The sequence below is a fragment of the Colias philodice genome, chromosome 13 (assembly GCF_061535455.1).
Source record: "Colias philodice isolate Cphi_HAF_F1 chromosome 13, ilColPhil1 Martin Lab GWU primary, whole genome shotgun sequence".
Classification (NCBI taxonomy): Eukaryota; Metazoa; Arthropoda; class Insecta; order Lepidoptera; family Pieridae; genus Colias; species Colias philodice.
Window position 1 is genome coordinate 5,586,337 of NC_143098.1, and position 20,179 is coordinate 5,606,515.

Genomic DNA, 20,179 nt, shown 5'->3' on the forward strand with positions numbered 1-20,179 from the left:
TCAATCTTACCTTAAAAATTACAAACGAAACCTATTTCAACTTTTTTATAATATTAAACAATATCGTTACATGGTTAACAAAAATAGCAATCTTGTTCTATAATTCATATTTAAATTCAACACCACTTACATGAATCACACGTAATAATTATCATAGATAATTACAATGGAACTTAACATTAATAACAAAATCATCTTGTCATGTTTTTTTTTATGTTTATTATTTGAAAACAGGAGTATAAGTATATTTTACGGACAAATTATTAAGTGTTTGAACTTAAATCGCCAGGGGCAAGTTTAAATTACATTACACGCTTTGCGACCAATAATTTATTGCTACAGAGCATATGAAATGTATGTAAAAGACGTAGTAATGTATACAGATTATACAGGTTATGTGGACTCATTCTCAACATACATTTAAATGCAAAGGCGCGAAATATATACTTTTTACATTACAGAAGAATATAATTAATTACTTTACTTCGATGAATAAATTTTTCTTTCGTTAATTACGTCGTGTCGAACGAATTTGCATATTGCATGAATACTACCTTTTTAATATCGTAATGTCTGTTAAGGTGCATTGCTGAAATTCTTTGTTTTACCTTAGTGAATTTACTGACACTGTTTGACATATGTCAAGTGCCTGCATAATATGTTTCTTTCAAGCACTAATATTGTTTTTTACAAGATACACATGAATATGTGCGTTGGGAAGAAACCTTTTATCCGTATACCGATTAAATTTTATAACGTAAAGTTTATAAGTCTGTTTTAATTTTAACAAATAATTACAATTGATTTTTTTTATATTTATAATTCATTAATTTTGTTAACAATATACGTTTCAGTCTTGCATAAAATTAATTCATTATAAACAATAAATAATCATTAAATATTATAAACGGGATATAGCACGCGTATTAATATTAAAGAAAGTTCACAAAACGATATTTCTTATCCTCGTAATGTGCAGTTCACTTAATGAGAACTTATTAGACTTTAGAGCGAAGTAATGAGCATAAAGAACGCAAAGTTATAAAAGAGAAGTGGTTTGTTCCGTAGTACCAACGCTTTCCTTTCGGCATTTTATACGATTTATGGACGATTACGAAGACGTACAAATTCTGATTTTATAAATTAATTCAATAAAAATCAAAGATATTCGACAACTATTCACACGACACAAAAAATAATTGGAACATAGATATCTACCACATATGATTCGAAACATTAGATTGTGCTACGAATAAAGAGCATTTGTTTACCCATAAAATTATTTGTATGTAATATAAAACAAACAAGTAATTCTTATCCTATGTTACTACTATTTAGATAATTACTTCGTTAATGTGTAATTTCGATCTCGTACGTTCCAGTGATAAATTGAAGCAACAATTAATGATCTTTACATGTGTGCGTAATGCGTACAGCTACTGTTTTCGTTGCGAACATAAATTATAGGTAATGTCTAGAAAAAAATTGCTTCTTAGTGGGCATTTGTAATTAAATTACCTATATATTAGGGTGAGTGGCAGGCTTATTGGGATTGCCATTCACGGCAATTATAGGTATTCCTTCTTAATATTATTGCTATTCAGTATCAAATATTAGGTAGTTTTTAATTTGATAAAACTGCTTGAATATAATTTGTCATAATATAATCAATATTAAACAGCACACAACATCGTTTAATAAACTACAGTAGGATTTATCATTTAAGCCACTGTCACACGTACGAACAAAAACCCTTCACCAAATATTTTGTCTCCACATTAAATTGTATTTATAAAAAGCGTGTGTGCAGCGGATGAAGCACTAATTAGCCTGCAATTACCGCTAATGCTATGGCACACTTAATGAAACGAGCTACGTTTTGTGCCGCGAATCCACTTGCGTCTCTATTGTCACGTTTCAATGTATATTTTTACGTGTAGTACGCTTATAAGTGTTGCGTACCCTTTTTTGTTGTCTGTACTTTTATGGGAGAGCATTTCATGGGCTAAACATATATATCTAGGTGATGTAAGTGAGAAGAATGGCGTAAAGATGTGAAATGATTTGGTTAGTTTATTTACCTAAGCTTGGGGGTGATTTTGAAAGGTTCTTTGTAATGTTTGTTTGCTATTGCAAGAAATATTTTGCTCAATAACTTTACTGACAAAACTTCTGACCGTTTATATTATATCGACAGATGTTGTTACTATAAACTGTTACTGTAAGTGATGCGCAAGCGCAGTACAAAATTACTTTCCTTTATGGTATAATTAACTGATAATACATGAATAAAAAATGCGTTGAGCAAGCTAACCATCCGCATATTTTTCACCTAAATAATATATCCCAATGAACATCCAGAACTAATTCAACCATCATCCCACAGGCTTACAGCATCAAACGGTGAGATAACAATCACGACATCGCACGCGAACGCCGGACCGGGCAGCAGCACGGGCAGCGTCGGCTCCGGGCCTAACGCGTCACCCCACGCGCCGGTCAAACTGTCTCCAGGATCCGTGAAGTCACCCTCGCATGAAGAGAACGATCTGCTCGCTGATTCGCCAAGTAAGTAGCTGAATACATGTCAGTGTCTAAGAAATTGAAGCACTTGCTGCCTGATGTCACCCACCTAAACTGGAAAACATAAGAAAAGCGTTATAATTTTGCAAAACGAAATAACATTTGACATCAAATTCGTAATTTTATGCTATCTATTAGAATTTACACGTCGAAGTTCGACTAGTTGAAGTTACAATGAAACTTAATCTTGCCTATCATTTTTATATTTTTATATTTTTTATTGTTTACCATAAATAATCAATAACTTAGCCTCTTCTAAGAATAATTATAATATATTGTAATACGAAGTTAAAACACATTCCCGTGGTCTTAATCGACAACTACAATCAGCAATCCATACAAACGCGAACTCTCAGTGCTCACAATGCATCAGTCCAACTCTTTATGGTATTAGAAGACAATGTTAGTCGTGCCGCAGCTAATGGATCCATGCTTAGAACTTTTATAGATAAGTAAAATCTAGTTAGTTCACTCGTAAATGGCGTTTCGGACTTTGCAGACATCTCTTTAGGCATGTATAGTAATTTTATGTGGAGCGGAGTTTAAAAGCATTATGAACTTGCATTGTTTGGAGGTCTGTTTGGTGTTAACCTAATTTTATAATAGCTTTAACCCTATACCTGAAATATGATTGCAAGAAATAATGTATTCTTGGTAACTTGTATTCGAGTAATTATTCATCAGTGAACAAAAACTAAAAACGCTATATCAAAAGCTATAGAGGTGCGACCCAGTCGGTTAATTGTTCCATAATGAGTCCATCGATTCTAGACTATTTCTGAACATTAAAGCGTTCTCGGCAAATGTAATTACCGTTGATGTAAGTCGAACTGAAATGATGCGTGCTAGAAATAGTATTTCTGTAGTTCTGTGACCTCTTCGACATTTTAATAAGTTATTACCGAATAAAATATTAAACCCTTTATTATGTTTAATTCATACGACATTAGAGTTCTAATTTTAAACTGTTTTATTTTAATTTTATTCTACGTTGTTAATGTTTTTGAACGTCAGTTTTAAATATCGGTTTTTTTTTTATCAAAACAGGTTTTTAACCATTTTCATGAGTCTGCTTGATTGCGAATTAACATTAGATTTAGGGGAAGTTCCCCTCACAATGGAGCGGGGTTAAAAATTTTCGCGGTACGGAGAAATGTGAAGTACCTAGGTATCGTTGGATGGGTGTTGCGGAAAAAAGTTTAGAGTTTGACGAGTTACTTCACAAATTTTAAATAACAGCATATGGATATTGTTTTTAATTTATAATATTTAGTGAAAAAATATTTACAAAATTAACTACAAGATAAGTGATTATAAAAGCTTACCAGCCTTATTATTACTGCTTTACTAATTATTGACGGTTTTTTTATTTTAAATTACAACACATACTATATAATATGTACCTACATGAATACCTACCTATATGAATTTTGCCATCAATCATCATGATATAGGGGAAACGTACAAAAACTGTTTAAAGTTTCGCCCAAGTAATTAGGCAGAAAACCCTACACAAATTTTATCGATGGGTGTTCGTTTTAAAACAATAGCTTCTCCGATGTGCATTTAGATGTCACGATATTTTGAGCTTTTCTATTCGGGAAAGCAATATTTTATATAATTTTCAGTTTTACTTAGTTAAGTAATATCCTAAAGCAAATTAATAGCCCTCCGCTATTCAATCGTGTGCGCAACAATGCTTCACTATTTTTACGAGTTTAATGTTATTAACGGGTACAAATATAAAATTGTAAAATCATAGGATACGAAAAGTAATTTAAATATCTAAAATCTAAATTATTATATTACATTATAAAATTTTTACCTCCATTGTTCTTTAAATTACAATATGATAACTGTCGTTACGATATATCGCGCCCAAATCGTGTCGCAGCTCCTAAAACTAAATGAGTCCGCGCCCGAGGCCCCATTTCTATTGATTACTATTTAATTCGTTGTCAGTGGATACAATTACTAAATTACTCAGTTCCTCTCCTGTTTACCAGCTCTAATTTATCTATATTAAATCGATAGGATACGTTTAGATCGCTCCGTTTTTAGCTCAATTAGCTTTATTGAGACCAGTTGAATGCCATTTAGAGTCTACGTAGTATTAAACGATTTTTTGTTTATCTAATAATTGAATTCAAATAGAATGATTTTTTAATTCTATTAGGTAAAAAAGAGGACCATTTTAAAAATTTATTACTTACACGTAATACATTCCACTTAAAATAAATATTTTCCCCATTTTAGCAACTTTCATAATATGTAGTATAAGTAAATAATTTATATAAATGTACGTTTTAGCGCATTAAAAAAAACGTACCTACATAGGTCTTTATAGAAATAAAACAGAATTCAATTAACACATAATAATCATTAATAAAATACTGACGTTTCCTATTACAGCTATAAAAGAACTCGCTTCATAAAATTCATAAAACAATTGTAACACCTCATATTGAGTAGCTTATTAAAATGTTAAACCTCATTTACTCTTCGAACCTCGTTAATGAATCCGTTTCCATATAAAATAATTGATCAAAGCAATAAACAGAACAAGTGAAGGACAAAATGACAATTAAACATGGTTAATTCGCCTAAATATACAAAAGCGAACGGAATAAGTGTGTTTAGGCATCAAAGACGCCGCCAAGAGAACCGCATTCTCGCGACGAACTTAATTAATTAATTAAATAATTAAAACCCATTATAAATAATTAAGGTTGCCGATAACTAATCGATAAGATATAGTGTAGGAGCTCGCGAATAATTTACGACTCTTGTTTTGCATTTCGCTTTGTTTATTTAAACAGTGTACATGCACCTGTGGTTCCTGCTAGCTTCTTTAAATATCAAACAAATAAAATATACGTAAAATAGGGGTAGGTATTACTTGTATTATCTTTCAATTAAAATGAAAGCGTACACAACACTTATTTCTTTTTCTTAAAGTACTTATATGTTTATTATTTCTGATGTCTATAATAGCTATAGGAGTATAAATATTATTACTTTTATTATGGTTACAGTCTTTTAAGTAAAACTATACATTCGTGACTAAAAAAATAAACAGAAGGAAAGAAGAATAACTTTTTAATAACTAAGATAAACACTTGATTTATACTTATAAAAAGTGTACGGGCTATCCGTACATCCTGTCCATTTTCATTAATATCGCATTTCAATAACTTTTCAGTTATGAATTTACTGATTGTTACTAAATTTTCAGTAGCTCTTAAACCACAACAAAGAGTTGGCCCGCCAAGCCACTTAGCAACTGACATTTTGCTTTGTAATTATAACTGAGAAAAGATCGAAATTATACTCATTATTGTTGTTTTTATTACATTTGTTATTATTTCCGTAATGAGCTTAACAAAGTACCGATTTATTTATATACAAAGGAAGCATTTAACATGTTCGGACAAATAAATGTTAATGACAAATAAAAATTCAACTATCTAATTACCACTCGAATGCTTTGTCAATATAAAAAATACCCTTGAGCACAGCTTTCGGTATATCAGTTTTCAGAGATTTATTACCTTGTTTTCAAAACATTTTTTGGCAAATTATTTAAGTACCTACCGCGATCGAAATAACAATGCGTAGACGAATTAAAATTAATAAGACTTTATTTAGGTACACAATTTTCATTCGACACTTAATATTTGAGCTTCTATTATGAAATGGGTTTTTAATTACAGACGTCAAAACGAAAACTCCTCGACGATATTACTGAAAAGGTCAAACTTTCGAACACTCCTTTAATTTTACAAGTCTCATTTAAATTACGATTAAAACTCGGGTAAATTGTAATCGATTGTAATTGATATCTATAGCACTCAGGAATCGTAAAAAGTCGATTCGGTTAATTCGATTAACGTTTACAAAATCCAATATTCCTTAGTTTATTCCAAAAGTTCGTATAAAATGTTGCCTGCTATGATTCACCTAATCACTCGTACATAATTATGAATAATCAAGCGTTGAATGTGAAATAACGGGCGGAATCGATTATCAAGTCGATTTTTCGTCTAATCATAGTAGTGTTGGCATGTGAAGTCGACATTAATAGTCGAAACGCAAATCTGATATTAGAGGATCATTTTGAAGAGGAAACTATTACTAAAATGTACTTCGTGTAAGCAGAATTCATAACATACAAGTACAAGTCCAAATAAATGAATTAACTCAGCATTACATTTTCGAGGAAATGTTTTCAAGCGAATGCATTCTTTGTCGAAATTTTAATATTTTATTTCTGTCTGAATTGATATTGAACTGTAATAACATTTCAGATTCTCTAATTAACGCTTCGGAATCGTGAAGATATTTCATTCGTTTTAATTATTATTTATCTACGTATCACTTCATAGTTTACACATTTCAAATAAAATAAATAATTATCTACTAACTAATGAAATTAAAGAATAATTAATTTGTACAAGCGTTATATACGAAACGATTGTCGATAACAGTGTTTGTTTGTCCATTTATTAACATTCCAATTTCCACCACCACTTTTATAGCATGCGTGTTGTTTTTCGATATTTCTCATTGACATTTTGCCGTTAATACAATATTTTACAAGGAGATCGTTCAGGAAACAAACCACTATAGATACACACCAGCTCATACCGTTTAACTACTAAATTCCATCGAATTAACAGGAATCGATCGAAACAACTGTAATTAGAGATACACCAATTCCATGGAAAGTAACGTCTAATCGCCAAAATACTTAATTGGCATTACTTTTTTTAATTGTTCCCGTACACGTAACACGGGTCAATATACGCATACACGCGAACCATAATTGTATCTAATTAATTTATAACATGTATTTAAACAATTAAGAGTGCGGTATCTTGGAGCATACGAATTCGTCTAATACTTCGGCCAATTGACTTATCTTTGTTATTTAATTAATGGGCGAGCCTCATCACGCGATAGTAATTGGTGGTAGTTACTTTAACTGAATTATATGGGTGATTAACTAATCGATGTGTATTATTGAAAAAGCTCTCATTTCATTGCATGCGCTGTAAAATAAGCGAGATAAGATCGTAGTCAATTATTAAGTACCATCATACCATGAAATAAATATCCGTTAAATAACACAAATTGAATGAAGAATGTTAACAATTCAACACAATAAATTTTCTGTACTGTAAGTTCATTTTATACAAGTTTAATATAAATATTATGAATAAAGGAATTAATGAACCGAGTACATTTTAATATTTACCCAGGGCTACACTATTATTTTATATTTGCACTAAAATTCTTGGTATTGCCTGTACCTATACCAAGGTCCAAGGATTGTAATTAGAAAATTAGAAAGTTATTTACGAATCCCCTATACCTCTAATATAATTACTCTCCCTACACGTAACAATTCGGTATAACGAACTTAGGCAATCGTCTACATTCGAAGAGCTTGCACCGGTAAATAGTGAAACGATTGCCAATTTGCTAACCCTACCTTGTCTAATACGAACTTCTTACTACAGAAATATAATATAAGCTCTATCTATCAATTTAGCAATAGGTAGCAATGATAGTGATTCGGAATTTGCTTTTGCTTTTAGAGCAAAAGAATAAATCCAAAAACAATTCTCGCTCTCAAAATGAGCTAATTTTTAGCATTGGCCGTACTTTCATTCGTTAGTAGGTCACATTAGCCATCTGTGATGGATTAAACTGCACCGCTCGTGAAAGAAAAGTAAATCTAAAGAGCTTTTCAAATTATGTAAAATGCATTTGGAAACGACGAATTTGCTGAGAAATACATGCCTCAAAACGTATTTGTTTTTAAAAAATATTTACCAAGATTTTATCGTCTTATACAGCTCATGCTTTCCACCCACGTGGTAGACAGATAAAAAATGCAAATCAATAAATCTCTCAATGTACCGAATTTCAGTTACTTGATCAGCAGTTTTTGCGTGTGAAAGAAACATTCATCTTCACAAACTTTCGCGCTTTTACCAGTATCCAGCCCTATAATATAAAGAAAACTGTAGCCGACCAGACAACGAATTAAATATTAAATCAATAATCCACAATGATCCACAGTAGGTCGGTGTAAGTAATTTGTCATTGGCAAGCTAAGCAGGGGGTGCTAGACGCACGTCTGTAGCGCTAATGGCATTCCGCATAATTAGGAAGTGCCACCATCTACTAATTACATAAATTGCCCACTAAAGCTGACTATAATTTCACTACTAAGTTTTGCGTACATCCCTATCATAAGCCACGATGAGGAAGGATTTTTCATTGTTCCAGCTAGAGTAATCGGTTCAAGCTGTGTTTAATATTATTAGTAAGAGTTCATCATAAGACGAGAAGACGTGAAATTCGAAGATATTAATATTAGTTTCCACACATGGAAAATCACCATAACAGAGAAAAAAGTCAAATGTAATAACAAACTGCTATATTTTAATGCAGGTGTAATGTTATATTTATGGTCATTAAAGTTCATAAAACTAAAATTGTTAATTAGTCTTGTAAGTATCGAAGTTAAATATTTTCATATTCTCCAATCAGATCAACCAACGATCAGTCAGTCATCAGGGAACGTGGTCGACGGCATCAACCTAGAAGACATAAAAGAATTCGCAAAAGCTTTCAAATTGCGACGACTCGGCTTAGGACTAACCCAAACGCAAGTGGGGCAGGCGCTCTCCGTCACCGAAGGGCCAGCTTACAGTCAAAGCGCAATTTGCAGGTAAGAATATCTTACAAAACTGTCATGAATCCTAAACAAATATGTCATTTCCAACATTTCAGCTGTGAAGAATGTTAAACTTTCAATTAAGTAACTAATAGAGTCGCACGCTTGAAAAATAATAGCGTTTTTGTTTCAATCTAGCAAGGGCAGAGCTAACACGGACACAGTTGTCAAAAAAGAGTAAAAAAGCCTCTTGACAGCCCCACAGGGCTAACAAAAGAGTTTTTTAGTTGCGCCGTCACGCAGTCCGAGTACAGTTATCACACTTTTTAATATCGCTAATTGAAGTGATTTGTAAAACAGCGTGACTCCTTTCATTGCTTCCAGTTCGTTTAATTAATTACCATTCGGACGGCTTCCGTTCCGTTTCGGTGTCTCGGACGCCATTTTAGGGACTAGAGACACGCGTAACAAAAATTGTTTTTTCTTTATTGTTCGTAATAAAAGGCGTGTTTATATTTGTGTTGTTTTCAAACATTGGCATAACTTATCTGCCAATCTACACTGCGCCTCTAAGCTACAATCAACTACTAAATGATGTGTAAGTAGATTATGGATTGTTAATTTAAATGAAAATTCTTAATTCAAGACAGAAAACATTTTATCGTACATGTTGACGTAGGTACGTATAGGTCTAGACTCTACAATTCTACATATTCGGAGACAAAAGCTTGATCGAAAGTTATATAAAACAAATATTCTGAAAATTTTAATTTTAAGTAATTCTGATAAACAATAATAATATTTAATTAAAAGTAAATCAATTAATATCAAATGTTTTCCACGGCCGTGAACCAGCCTCGTCCAAGGAGCATTTCAATTCGGAATCGACCTCTTTCGTATAATAAAATCATTAATCGTTACTTCTGTTCGAGTTAATTAATTATCTTGGCCGTAATTACTTTTTTCGTGTAATTAAAAGAGTAGAATTCCCCTGTCTTTGTCCCGTCGTGATTTCATTTTCCATTAATTTTTCTTTCGTCTCCCCTCAACTTGTATTGTGACGTGGCTACAGTAGTTACTCCTTTGATTATGCTGGACTCAATTAATTTGCATTATAATTGAAATTAATTATACTTGAATAGACCTCAATTTCTTAGCTTTAATTGTGCAAATGGAATATCAAGTCGGACTATTTCGTTCGTCGCTTATTGCTTGAATTTCTCTAGAAACTTGCTTTCTAAAACACAATACAACATTGCTTATAATAGATAAAGTATTTTAGTTCGTGAAATAGATTTATAAAATTCAGAAAATGTGCTGAAACTACACATAAATGTAGTTGTAATGCAAACTTTTAAGCTTCTTAAAAACCCTATTAAATTTCGTAAACAACAAAAAGGACAATCGTCTCGAATATAAATATTTGGATATTTTACCCGTATAAATTGTATATTTTTCAATATATTTGTCGCCATTGAGCTCATGATCATTGCCACTTACTATGACAAACAATGAATTAACCATACGACTGGAAGGTTACAATTATCATTTTACATTAGCCTAACTGCGTCAACGCATCTTCATTGATCTACTTTATCGTGCGTCCAAAAAATAACTCTATAAGAAAAGTAAGTTGAGACGATTTATGTTTAAGTTCTACTGTTAATGAAGGGCACGTTGCGTACAGGATACAATTAATACAAAGCAGCAAAAAAGACATCGTACATAGAAGTGTTTATTTTTGAAGTGAAACTTCTTAATGCGCATTGAGAGTAAAATTTTAAGGTTTCGTCATGGCAATACCGTCACGTCATGAAGTAAGGCGACGATTTTGTTATCTTTGAATCTTGCCAAGGAAGTTTCACTTCGTACCTACTCGTGTGCCCGGCACACACGCTCTTTTTTGATTTTCAAGTATTTTTAGTTATTCGGCTTCAAGCGTGCGTCTCTACAATTTTGTATCAATCACATTTGAAGATCAATTGATGAACTATCTAACATAATTTATTACCGTCCCCAGTGCCCTGGCTTCGCAGATGCTAGCAGCTCAACTGTCTTCACAACAACAAAACATGTATGTGTTTTGTTTTTTTTTACCCCACTTACACCATCTCTAAGTTATCGCCATAAATCTAGTTTCAATAAGTCAATTCAACAACTCGCTCTCGAAGACTTTAGAGAGCAATCAGCGAGATGTTCAAAGAATGGCGATAGCTTCTGAGATACAGCCTGTTACATGCATTAAGCACACGCTTCGACTCACTCTCGACGGCCATACATAAATTGTCTTTAAATCAAAATGTTTCAACGCTGTTTAATGTAATCTTATCTCGATCGGCGATCCGTGCATACCACGTGAATGTAAGCCGCATACAATTATGTCTAATTACCGGTTTTGGAGTTCCTTTCTTTTCCTTTTCACACGTATACCGTATTTACATACGAGTAATTATAGTAAGAAGGCGCCATACATCAGAGGAACGTTACATTTTGATGTTAAGACAAACGCAACGCATTAATGTCGGCTACCAAATGTGCCGGTTCGACATTATGAATAATTGTTATGAGAATTTTATCTGATTAGTTATTTGTAACACGACGTGTAATTTCAACTTTCCATCTAATATAGCATGATGTATTATTTCATTACGTTTTTTTGTTTTTATTAATATTCATTTCGCGCAATTCAAAGCCAGGGCATTGGCATACGTTACCTTTCGTTTCTAATTGAATTCGTTTTAATGTTACTGCGTTCGGTATTAATCAAACTGATTACCCCGGCCTAAATTGCCTATTGTTTTTTTCTGTATCCAATCGTTAACGCTATGTCAATGTCCTGCAATTACGCTGTTAATTTGGAAGTGAATAAAATTATCTCGGGATGAAGGTACGTCGCGCTATGCTTTTTAACCGGTACGTTAAAGTCTAACATTATAATTTATGTTCGATACAGATTTGAGAAATTGGATATAACACCAAAAAGTGCGCAGAAAATCAAACCGGTGCTTGAACGTTGGATGAAGGAAGCCGAGGAGAGGTAAATATGAATGTTTGAGTGAATATTGTATTGTGAAATCGTGTTCGTGTCACATTTGGCCTTAACGCTTAGCGATGAAAAACATTTCTCAAATCTGGACTAACTGCGCTTTTATCGTTACGCTTTTTATTTTATTTTTTATTAATATAAGTACATGCTTTATATTATAGCTAACAACACTGACTGCTAATTTGATATTTCATGGAATTCGCTGATCTTTTATAATTTTATGAAATATTTAATTAACGGTGATGTCGAAAGGTGTGCGTGTGGTTAAGACTTACTTATATTTAGTTTATACATAACTCACAATAAATTGCCTGTATCTCATCTCATCATTCATATAAATACAACTATAGAAACGCGCGTCAGTCGGAAAATCGATTCAAACGGCGTTGGTATACAAAACATGAACCGTTAAAATCTTGAAAATTTCATAAGCGTACCAGGTGTCGTTTATTCCTCATCGACCACTTAAAATCTTATGAAGACCCCTTGTATCTATCGATTATACATTTCGCATCATTAAAATGCATTATCTGAATGCAACGGGAATGGTTTAACATTGCAAATGGTGCGTTGAATTTGCAATCGGTTGTCCCTCTTGGTGGTAATTTTTAACGAGCGTCTCTGCAACGATTGTACTTGAATTAATTCAGATATAGATTCAGTCTCGTCTTCATTAAGGTAACTAACAAATCATCCATTTAACAAATTCTTCAAATAGTCATCAGTCGAGTGCGAAATCGCTTATTTTTGTTTTTACCCTTCCTCTTCGGTACAGTACCTGCTCTCAGCAGACTTTGATCGTTTACGTAATTAACAATTTGAATTTGAATTACTTGATGGATCTAATCTTAACATAAGACAATACAAAGGAATATGATATGCATAATTGTCCATAAATTAAGAGCATCCGAAGAAAATTACACGAGATTTTTCTATACATATTTTCCTTCGAAAATTTTAGAAGTTGGACTTAGCATAAAATATTCTAAGGTCAAACAATGATGTGCGGTATAAAAAATGATGTTTAGGATTATCTCACTTATGTTTTCGTTTATCATAATATAAGATGCATCAATATCCGATTCATGTATGTAAGGGGATTCAAATGGCATTGGCATTATGAAACCAGAACAAGGTTCATTATTTACATTGACGGGTATTTTGGTTTTCAATACGAACTTGAGACCCCTTAACATTTAGTATATACCGTGTTGTTTACGGAAGCCACCTAACGAATATCTTTATAAATTGTTTTTGTTATATTCGTCGCGTAACGGTGTTTAGACGTAATGTGATAGGCTATCTTTTGTCGGCGAGAACTTCTCAACTATAACTTAATTCTCATTAAGATCAATTAAATTTCCAGAAGTGCGACGTAAATCCGCTCAAAAAATTACTCTCTTCATTAAAAATGCATTTACGTACTTTGCGGGTACATGATTGAAGAAAATATTAATAATCCATGAATATTCTGCGCGATAAATAAAATACGTTTCAATTATGCTCAAATAGACCTACCATATTTTACAATAATTTGGAAAATCCAAAAGTGCACGCCTCATAATTTTTTTTTAATAAATATTTATTAATTATTATTTTTGTTTATTTAATAACAATTAAACCACATCGAATCAGACCCTGAAAAATGAAAGGGTTCTATTCCTGAGCATACTCAAGCGTAAGAGAAAAAAAAAGACTCGATTAGTAAAGTATTTCGGTCGCTATCGTGTTAACAAGAAAAAGGATCCGCACATACAGACACACGGACGTCCAAGACAGAACTTTTTTAAACTGTTTTTTAACTAGTTTAAATAACAAAAATGACATCAAAAATATCATGAACGTTAAAAATAGTGTTTTTTCTTAATATGTGTGTGTATGTATTATCTTACAAGTGCAATGTATGATACATAAAGACATTTTAAGTTTGAAAAATCAGATGTTTTGCGCGAAGTGACAGTAGTACCCACCTCAACGCTTCGCTTATGAGGCGTGCAATACGTTCATCCATCGTTCATTATTCATCAACCCTCATCATTTTCACGTGTATATTATAGCTCTAAGCTTATTTTAGACATAAGACACACAGACACATTATTTAGCGTACACAAAATAATAAAAAGCGTCTCCTTTTTCCAGGTATGCGTCTGGTCAGAACCATTTGACGGACTTCATCGGTATGGAGCCGAGTAAGAAGAGAAAACGGCGAACATCCTTCACTCCACAAGCGTTAGAGCTACTCAACGCACATTTCGAAAGAAACACCCATCCGTCTGGTAAGTTTTCAACAATGATTTCAATAAATAATTTGTTTGCAGGACTTGTGGTTACGAAGTTCACGTTACTCGCCAAACTTTCTTTGTCACACTTATAATTTTGTTATTGGAATTCTTTTTTGGATATTCGTTGTTATATTGACTATGTCACCGTCATCTGTTTGAATCTGCTATTTGATTGAATGACTAGCGCGTTCATTGTATGACAACATTCAATTGTTTAGGCCGAACGATCAACACCATGACATATTGGTGACCACACTATTTTCAACGTCATCCTCAGAATTTTCTTCTACTCTTTAACTGAATGCTATTTTTGAAATCAAGTCACGGAAAAAGCTGTTTACAATGAAAACATAGTTATTGCAATCAGCTACTTATCAACAAAGATGATCTTTGAATTCTAATGGTTCATAATTCATTTCAGGTACCGAAATCACTGGTCTTGCACACCAACTAGGATACGAGCGTGAAGTTATCAGAATATGGTTCTGCAACAAACGTCAAGCCTTAAAAAATACCGTGCGGATGATGTCGAAAGGCATGGTTTAAAAGTTCTCTGTTATGTTTATTCCTAAATCCTAGCCATGTATTTTGTCGATGTTTGTTCTGACATGACAACACTAACTTTCGCCACTTCGAAGGCTTATCGAATGAAATTAGGGATGCATTAAATATCAATATCGATAAATTTATAAAAGTATTTTGTTTGATCAAGCAAATAATGTTATTTATTGTTTGATTTAAAAATGTAACAATAATTTCGTCTATTATTTGTTTTTTAATGTAATCTAATCTGGCCTTAACTCGAATCTTGATATGATTCCAGCCAAGTTTAGAGGAGTAATAAGTTTTAATAAAATATTTATGTAAAATAAAACATTTTGACTGATATACTCGTCTTGATGTAGCTACTTTTACAATGGTATAAATGGTTCGTAGAATAACATAGGTGTTTAGTACAAAATTGAGCCTGTGGCTTTTATAACAATACTCTGTTCCGAAATCCGAATAGCTGTTTTAAAAAACAAGATTTTTGTAAATCTCCATGATTTACAAATATTTACAGAAGCATGTCTTACAAATTACGTTTAATTGTTTGTGATTTCTTTTAGTTACTATAATAATTAAAGATTGCATTTTGTAAATAAGTACAATACATGGAAATCTCAGCGTTAAAAATAGTGCTAGATATATTAATTTATTGAAATACTCTGAGTTGTTTTGTTCTACTTAGCAAATGATGCACCTTATAGTTTAGAAATAAAATAATATCAATATTATGGAAGTAGATAATGTGTCGTCAGTCTTAGTGGCCTACAAGTTTTTCGAATCTTAGTTTTTTGTTAATAGATAGATATTAAAAACGATGTGTATAAAATAATTGAATGCATTATCGTAAATTGTAAATATTGTTCGCGTAATTTTAGTTTATTAAAATGTATTATTAGTTTTATGTACCTATAAGATAAGTTTTTAGCTTTGTAAGAATTTGTGTAATTATACAAGTTGGATATTTGTTGCGATATTTAATAATAATTTTCTTAATGCCTTTATTTCAGAATTTTGCCTAAATGATTACGTTTTGTTTGAGTACAAGTTTCTTAAAATACACCTAACAGAAGGTCTGAATTAAATTCAATGTTTAGCTGTTGCATATTTTTTGGGTAACCAACAAACTAATAAAATTACCTCGCATTTGGAAAGTAGATTTTGAAATATTATTATAGAATTTTCAAAAAATTTAAAAATTTATATTTGATTTAAGTATTGAAATATCCAAAAAGTATGCAAAGTATAACTCGCCGTTGTATAGCTACAGTATAATGCAAGCATTTTGCAGACTACCCTCAGAACTCAACACTTTTCTTTCCCCCCGAACCTTTTCAATGCCATAGAAAACATGATATAAATAGCCACAACCATACATTTTTTATTGAGTTTTTGTAATGTGCATGTAATGTTCATTCGTACTAAAATTTGGACTAAGGACCTACTGTTAAATGTATTACCGTAGTTATAAGGATGTAATTTAAAGTATGTTAATGACCAATGAAAACCAACTTGTGATCAATAATATTTGTACTGTTACCTACTACTTAACAAGAGTCGTTAAAAAATAATATTATTAAAAATATTGAACATATTTTTCGGCTGTTGAAAAAATTGTAAATACAATATTAAGGATAATAAAACTATTTGGATTAATATTTAGGAACAAAAGGAAAAAATATTATCAAAATTTATATTTTCAAAAATTATTACAAATGCAAAAAATGTGTATTTAAAAGTGGAAGGTTCGGCCATAATCAAAATTATTAATTAAATGACGGATTTTTTACGACTTATGCACATCACTACACCCACAGATAACAACAGTACGGTAAACAGTTATTCAAAAGTGCAATGCGATACTGTACGTAATCTGTACTTATTAATAAGGAATCAGGTTTTTCTTTAACTCAATAAGCCAATTTAATTAAATCTACTTACTAATAGTTAATATAGAATGTAATGTTTACTGTCTGACGCTATTGATACGATCTGTTTAATTACCATTAATATAATCGATACTCTTAATCAAATCGATTCAAACCATATTAATAATACATGTGTACAATAGTGCTTTTATATCGATAAATAAGGAAAAATCTGATTCCCCTCAAACATTAGCGTAATAGAAGCAGCATAGAATGCTAAGTACAAAATAATTAATTAACTATAAAACTGCTAGTCCGTTACATTAAATAAAATTTATTATAATTGTATTACACGGCAAGATCGCATTGCACCCTGGTTTTCATGATACGCAAGTATTTAATAGTAATAATAGTTTAAAATTACGGAAATCTACTACACATAACTTCATCTGTAACACATATTCAAACCAAACTGTAACAGTATCTAATAGTGTATTAATTTCTCTTCCTGTAATGGTACCGATTGAATGACTATGGCTGCTGGATTATGAAGAAGTGCAGATTAAAGGCAGATAACTGTTTGAATTCTTGTTTTATTCATTTTTATATTCCTATAACACCTACATGCCTCCAATATCGTTTCAATAAAAGAAAGTACACGTAGAATGAGTCTTGTAGATTGGTTTGATCCACATTTTTTTAAGAAAATTTTAAATCTTAGCAACCTACTAAGTAAGCATAAGCAATAATTTATTTTTACTGAGCTTTTGCCCGCAGCTTCGCTGTTGTTCGAACTATAAATCTAAACCCCTCCAGAATCCACACAATGATTCATTAAAGTAAATCTAGACTGAGGATATCAGTGCCAAACACACACATAGGTAAGAAAATATATATTATGTATAAATTAAAATATTATGTTGCGCTTATAGACTGAAATCGACATGAAATCGCCCGGTCATTAATAAGTGTCATACCTACCTAATTTTTAATTAAGTCAAATCCATACTCCATAGTCCATACTAATATTATAAATGCGAAAGTAACTCTGTCTGTCTGTCTGTTACTTAATCACGCCTTAACTACTGAACCAATTTGCATGAAATTTGCTATAGAGATATTTTGATACCCGAGAAAGGACATAGGATAGGTTTTATCCCGGAATTCCTACGGGAACGGGTTTTTCTTTGAAAACGCGGGCGAAACCGCGGGCGGAAAGCTAGTATTATCTAAACAATAACTTACCTACAAGAAATCACACCAAATATGATAAAGCAAGATTTACCATTCGCAATAATTCTCAAATACCTACCTAGTTATTTACTATTGTAAGTATTTCAAAACAGAACATACCTACAGCTGACCACTGAAGTTGTACTCGTAGGAACTTCATTTGGCGCATCTTTATCTGCTCATCATTTGTATGTGCTTCGAGCTGGCTTTCGTATTTCAGCCATTTTCAGCTGTGTTGTTTTATAACGACGTGGCAAACAAACTGCGGAATTGTCTTTCGAATGACGCCTCTTTCAATGAGCTTCTAGATCGGATCTTGATGTTGATTGAAATTCTTTGTATGTAAGTACCTACCCTAATAAGAAAGAAAGCATTGACAAAAGCAATAAATAATAATAATTGCGATTGCGACACATGCGATTTACAATTTCCACTTGCGTATATTTATTATACGTAGGTATATATTTAAATCACAGATATTATTAATTGTTTCCATGCAGAATTAAGTAGAGGTAAGTATAGCAAAATACATCACACAATAGATAATAATAGTAGAAAAAACACACTTATCTTTCATTTTGATATATTTCTGATTTCTCAAAGCAGGAACCACAATTTAATCAAAATATAATCATTAAATTACAATAATTAAATCCAGCGAATTTCTAAATTCAAATCAAACTGACGAAAGAAAACGCAAAAGAATCAAGAATCAGTGTTGCCAATTCAATTTTCGAAAAGGCACTAGTGACTAGACCAACAGCAAAAAAGCACTAGTTTGCGTATTTTCAGTCAAAAAGAGCGCTAAAAGTAAAAAAATCCTTTACTAAAAAAAAACCTTTTTTAATAAAAAAAAAATGTTGTGTGGTTTTATGAAACCACGGTAAAAGTGAAACTGTTCGAACGGTTCCGAACACTGCTTTGTGTAGCGCATGTCGCGTGTCGGTCGGCTGCCGAGTAGGTATACCTACTCGGCAGCCGCGATACACGCGACATGCGCTACACAGACCAAAAAGTTTGAGACGATGTACCTAATAAAAGTTTCACTTTAAAAAATATAATCTTTAATTCACTTTCTTCATTGAAATCGTTTTGCAACCACTTGAACTTGAAACGATTTGTCTAACTTCCTTTGGAATGTCGTAGTTGGAACAAGATTTATTCATTGTTTTTAGGCCCGTCCGGCATCCGAATATATAACATCAAATAAAGCAAAGGCAAACCCACTCAATTTCGTTATTTCATTAAGCATTAATAGAAATAGCCCTAGATAAAAAAAAAGCCATAAAAAGCATTAAGTTGGCAACACTGTCAAGAACCTAATCGGCAAAGACGTCGCGTCGGCGTGAAGTAGATGGCGCCACTGGCAAAAACAAAAGATGACAATAGACTCGAGATAGTTTTTTAAATTTCCGCTAGATGCCAGAAATCACAAGACACAATCAAGGACACAATGCAATAAATATGTGATACCTGTATACACTAATAACTAATCCTAGGCCTAATGCGTTCTAAATTATAGTGATGTAATTAACTAATAATCCACTTAAGGTTGATGTTCCGACCGTCCCTCCATACATTTTTGATTACCTCTAAACACTTAACACAGACACTATTTCTTTAAAACTAATCATTTTATCACTTCTCTATAATGAAATGTGTGCGCGTTCGACCTTTTTAATCAATAATTTACAATATTTACTTAGAAAAACAACAGTAAAATACCGGAAAAATTTGACACTTCTACAGTAGTGTGCGTGACTTTTGCCAAGCGAAACACGACATAAAGCACGACATCTAGCGCATAGACTATATACTTATTACAGATCTAGCGCGTCAATGTCTAAACGAAAGGCGATGTTTAGACATTGACGCGCTAGATGTCGTGCATTCGCGTTCGTTATCTTATGCATAATGAGCATAATTCTAATAA

At 32.2% G+C, this 20,179-nt stretch overlaps 1 protein-coding gene across 6 annotated transcripts in view; it reads left to right on the forward strand.

Annotated features, from left to right (window-relative positions):
• pdm3 (POU-domain protein pdm3) overlaps positions 1–17,598 on the forward strand; it is a 112,161-nt gene extending 94,563 nt beyond the window's left edge. For 4 of the 6 annotated variants that reach the window (XM_089702392.1, XM_089702394.1, XM_089702393.1 and 1 more), the window contains 6 exons: positions 2,387–2,568; positions 9,145–9,325; positions 11,292–11,345; positions 12,225–12,308; positions 14,457–14,593; positions 15,021–17,598. In XM_089702392.1, the coding sequence (XP_089558518.1) occupies positions 2,387–2,568; positions 9,145–9,325; positions 11,292–11,345; positions 12,225–12,308; positions 14,457–14,593; positions 15,021–15,145 (763 nt within the window). In that variant the 3' untranslated portion in view covers positions 15,146–17,598. The remainder of the gene's footprint in view (positions 1–2,386; positions 2,569–9,144; positions 9,326–11,291; positions 11,346–12,224; positions 12,309–14,456; positions 14,594–15,020) is intronic. The other 2 variants (XM_089702397.1, XM_089702395.1) reach the window with 2 other exon arrangements.
• Positions 17,599–20,179: the final 2,581 nt, after the last annotated feature.